This window comes from Propithecus coquereli, unplaced genomic scaffold (genome assembly GCF_000956105.1).
Source record: "Propithecus coquereli isolate 6110/MARCELLA unplaced genomic scaffold, Pcoq_1.0 Scaffold32, whole genome shotgun sequence".
Lineage (NCBI taxonomy): Eukaryota > Metazoa > Chordata > Mammalia > Primates > Indriidae > Propithecus > Propithecus coquereli.
The window spans coordinates 90,583-95,481 of NW_012148841.1; the positions used below are offsets into that span (position 1 = coordinate 90,583).

General features: G+C 34.4%; 1 protein-coding gene across 1 annotated transcript in view; it reads left to right on the plus strand.

The window, feature by feature from the left end:
* SEMA3C (sema domain, immunoglobulin domain (Ig), short basic domain, secreted, (semaphorin) 3C) overlaps positions 1-4,899 on the plus strand; it is a gene marked incomplete at its 5' end in the record, with an annotated part of 81,340 nt that overhangs the window by 73,482 nt on the left and 2,959 nt on the right. The window contains one exon of the mRNA XM_012650288.1: positions 2,075-2,205. Within this exon, the coding sequence (XP_012505742.1) occupies positions 2,075-2,205 (131 nt within the window). The remainder of the gene's footprint in view (positions 1-2,074; positions 2,206-4,899) is intronic.

Below are 4,899 nucleotides of genomic sequence, written 5' to 3' on the forward strand. Positions count from 1 at the left end.
GAGTAATCCACCCTCATGAATGGGACTAACACCCTTATAAAAGAGGTTTCAAAGAGCTGCCTGGTCCTTCCATATCTTCTGTTATGTAAGGACACTACATTCTTCCCTTTTGACCTTCCACCATGTGAGGACACACCAAGAAGGCACCATTGTGAAAATTTTTCAGACATTGAATCTGCTAGAGCCTTGATCTTGGACTTCCCAGTCTCCAGAACTGTGAGAGATAAATTTTTGTTGTTTATAAATTACCCAGTCTGTGGTATTTTGTTATAGCAGCAGTAATGGACTAAGACACATATTTATCATTTTTTGTGATGAGAACAAAAAATGTATTCTCTTAACAATTTTCATGTATATAATACATTGTTATTAAGTAGTCACCATGTTGTACAATAGATCTCTCGAATTTATTCCTCCTGTCTGACTGAAATTTTGTACCTTTTGACCGACATCTCTCCAATCCCTGCCCCTGCCCCCAGCCCCTAGTAAGCACCAATCTCTCTGCTTCTATGAGTTTGACGTTTTTAGGTCCTTCATTAAGTGATATCATGCAGTGTTTGACCTTCAGTGCCTGGCTTATTTCACTTAACATATTATCCTCCAAGTTCATCCAAGTATCATAAATGACAGAATTTCTTTCTTTTTTAAGGCTGAATAATATTCCATTATATGTATATATATACATTTTGTTTATCCATTCATCCATCACTGGATATTTAGTTAGTTTCCACCTTTTGGCTATAGTGAATAATCCTGCGATGAACATAGGTGTACTACAGTTGACACTCCTGCCTGTGTTTTACCATTAATCTAATCTCTTCCTTCCCGTTATGACATGGAGATACCATGTTATTATACTTTTTCCACTAATCCCTTCCCCCCACCTCAACACCACCAACCAGAATTATCTCCAAGCAGATATTACAGATATACTATACTGAAAAATTAACAGTAAGACTTCTATGTCTAATCATTTTGAGCCTGAGCTTTCTTTTAGTAAAGGATGGCAATCTTGTTACTAACTACCCTAACTACAAGAAGGAAATTAAGATAGATTTTGCTTAATTGTTCCATACATCTAGTTGAGAAAATAAATCCAGATTACCATTTCTCTATTTACTGAATATTTTATAAAAATATGTCAGTTCCCATTTATAGTAGTAGCTGTCATAGTATTAAGAATAGTGGCAGTTGAGGTCATGACAAATAAATATTGATGCCAACTTTCTGTCGGAACCTGAGCTAAGTGCTTTTTTATGATTATCTCACTTAATACTCAAGAAATTATACTAAAGCAGAGTCTTATTATGCCTACTTTATTAATGAAGATTCTGTCCATATCTAGCCTACCACATTATTATACTAAATGCTTCACCTAATTTAATACTTCAATTGACGAATCTGTGTGAAAAAATTATTTATTCATGTTTTTTAGAGATGAATAACACTGAGGTGCAGAGAGATCAATTAACTTGTCTAAGTTTGTGCAGCCAGTACTGGTTGAGTCAGGATTTTGCCCCGTGTTCCTCTGCTTGCAAAGGCTGTGTTCTCAATCACTGCATTTCACTGAGGCCACACGTTACGTTCTACCCTTTCCTGGTGCTTCTGAGCTTCCTCTGTGCTACACTGGGTATGGAGGTTAGGGGGGGGATAAAATTAGCTTCAGTATGGCCAGACACTAACTCTTTAACTACAGTATATTTCCTCATCACTCACAGCCTCAGTCTACTCAGCTATAAAACACTGAGGAAATCTTACAAGAATTTTGTAATAATTAAGTGTCCAGAGTGATATTAAGTACAATCATTGACATAGAGTAATTCTTGAACAAATGTTGTCTCCCTTATCAACATAGCCTTAATTAACTTAATAGTCTTTCTCTCCTTTCCTTTACATTAAATGAAACAGGTAAAGAATGTATAATAGTTTGCTTACTTAGTGATCATCACTGCCTTTTTGCTGGCTGCCATAGTTGTCTACAATTTTATAAAGAAATAAACATTTATGTAGGAGAATATGCTCTGAATTCTGTTGTGTTTCTCTCTTTCTCTCTCTCTTTATTTTTGCTTTTTAGCATATAGAAATGCAGCTGAAATTGTTCAGTATGGAGTAAAAAATAACACCACTTTTCTTGAGTGTGCCCCCAAGTCTCCCCAGGCATCTATCAAGTGGTTGCTACAGAAAGACAAAGACAGGAGGAAAGAGGTGAGTGATGCGGCGCAGCGGCAATCCATCAGGGCTTTGGAAAGAACATTAAATCACCATGCCTCAGTGAGGTTCGGATCCAAGAAAAAAGGAAAGGCATATGAACATCCTTTTATGTCTTTGGGATGACAAGTGCGACTTTCTTTAAAATCCTTTGCCCTAAGAATTGATGGATTAATTAGAAATTCTCTCTGCCTACTCACCTCTGTAATACGGTGATTGAAACAAGAGCTTAGGCACTAAGACGGTGGTATTGCTGTGAGGAAACATTAGTAAAAGAAACAAATTGTGCACAAATCTAGACGCCTAGTTTTCACACAATAGCACCTTTGTGTGATTCACAAGATAAAAGGAGGCTTTCTAAAAAGTTCAGTTTTCCTCAACAAGAAATTACACTGAACTATAACCTTCATGGCAAAGGCATTTTTCTGCTGTGTGGTAATCTGTTTCCATTACTTTATTATTCATAACACTTGTGCTTTGCTTAGGTAATATATAGAATCGTTGTTTACGGGGTTATTGCATTTTGTTAATGATATGAAAAAAAAACCTTGGATTTTCAAATAAAAGGATACCTAGTGTAACCTTTCACTGATTGGAAAGAGCTGTTTTATAAGGGAAGCATTGTAAAATGGCATAGGGTGGTATATTATAAATAATGAATTGCATGATATTGATGTCGTGTTGTCTTGACAAATGAGAAGATAAAAATATATATGTATATATAAAGCCTTAGGGAAGTCTGAAATGTACTACTATTAGTGCATCATAAAGTGTGATGGAGCTAAGGGAAAAATAAGAACCCTCTGCATTTCTGTGTATTCTTCTGTTGTGGGCAATCTTGATGCTACATATTAAGTTAATTAAGGCTATGTAGAGTGCATACCATCCCAAGCTGTGGAACACAGATACTGCATCAAAGTTACTAAAATAAATGTTGGCTCCATTTGAGAAAATACTTTCCAGCTCCCAGACTTGCCTATCCAAAGATGTTATGAGCTGTTTAGGAAATTGCATGACCCCTGTTACTGGAATATTAAGCCATAGGCAGATGACCACTTGCGAAAGAGGAGATTTAATTATCAAAGGAAAGATGAGCTAGACGGATTTCAGAGCCTCATCTTGCCCCAAATTCTATGAGACTAAAAAATACTTCTAAAAATGTTAATAACAAATTTATTATTTATTTGAGATCTATTTTCTTTTTTTGAAATTTTAATAGACTTTATTTTCTAGAACAGTTTTGGATTTACAGAAAGATTGTGAAGTTTCCTTAATTATTATCATCTAACATTATGATACATTCATTATAATTAATGAACCAATACTGATATGTTACTATTAATTAAAATTCTTACTTTACTCAGATGTCCTTAGCTTTCATCTAATGTCCTTTTTCTGTTCCAGGATCCCATCCGGGATACCTCATTACATTTGTCCTCAGGTCTCTTTAGCCACCCTTAGCTGTGACAGTTTCTTGGACTTTCCTTATTTCTGATGACCTTGACAGTTTTGAGGAATACTGATCAGATATTTTTTAAAATGTCCTTCAGTTGGGATTTTTCTGATTTTTCTCTCATGATTAGACAAGGGTTATGGTTTTTGGAAGACCACAGAGACAAAGTATCATTTCATCACATCATATCAAGGGTAAACACTAGATGTGATAAAATGCAGTAGCTACTATTAATTGTAAGAAAATAAGAGAGGTGGCTATGGAAAACAAGGATGAATGGAAGCTCTTTTTATTGCAGTGAATATGTGTTTTAATTTCACAATCATATGTGCACTACATGATTTTTGTCATCAGGAATTATCAGCCAGAGAGTATATGGCACAATTAGTTTCTGTGTCTCATTAATTACTTGAATATTAAACTAATGCATGTTAGATTATTTTTTTATTTCAAAATATTAAGAAGGTACAAATGGTTTATTACATGGATACCTTGTATAATGCTTAGGTTGGGGCCTTTGGTGTGCCCATCACCAGAATAGTGTTCATTGTATCCAATAGGTAAGTTTTTATCCCTCACCCCTCCTCCCACCCTCAATAGGGATTAACTAATATAGGGAAAGTAATTTTCCTTTATTCAGTAGCAATTTCAATAGAATAGTGTGTAAGTGAATATAATTTCTATGATTTAAAGTTAAATACACACACACACACACACACACACACACACACACACATATAGGCTTGAATACATGCCATGGAAATTAACGATAAAATTTAAAATGGAATGTGTTATTAATTATTCTCTCTTGTGATGTTTCTAATGTTCTATTTCAGAATACTCAACAAAGTGGAGATTCAAATAGTATTACCTTGATTTTCTTCCATTCTTAAAAACACAACAATGTAATAATTTAAGATTATAATAAAATTTAACACAATTATGAAAATCAGTTTCTTAGTGAAACTTAGTGAAATAAACTATAATATTTTATTAAATTTATCCTGATTTCATTTTACTATTTCAGGCAAACATATGTTTATTGCTCATGTTGCTGATAATTAAACTTTGTTTTAGAAAAGTAAAACAAATGATGAAAGCTCATGGAGCAAGTGCAAATAGTTCATACTAAATAGCATAAAGTGAAAACTAAACTCCTCCACTTCATATTCCTCCAAATATGCTCTATGATTTTCCTCCCCTGCTCTCTCTGACACACACTCAATGACACACACACG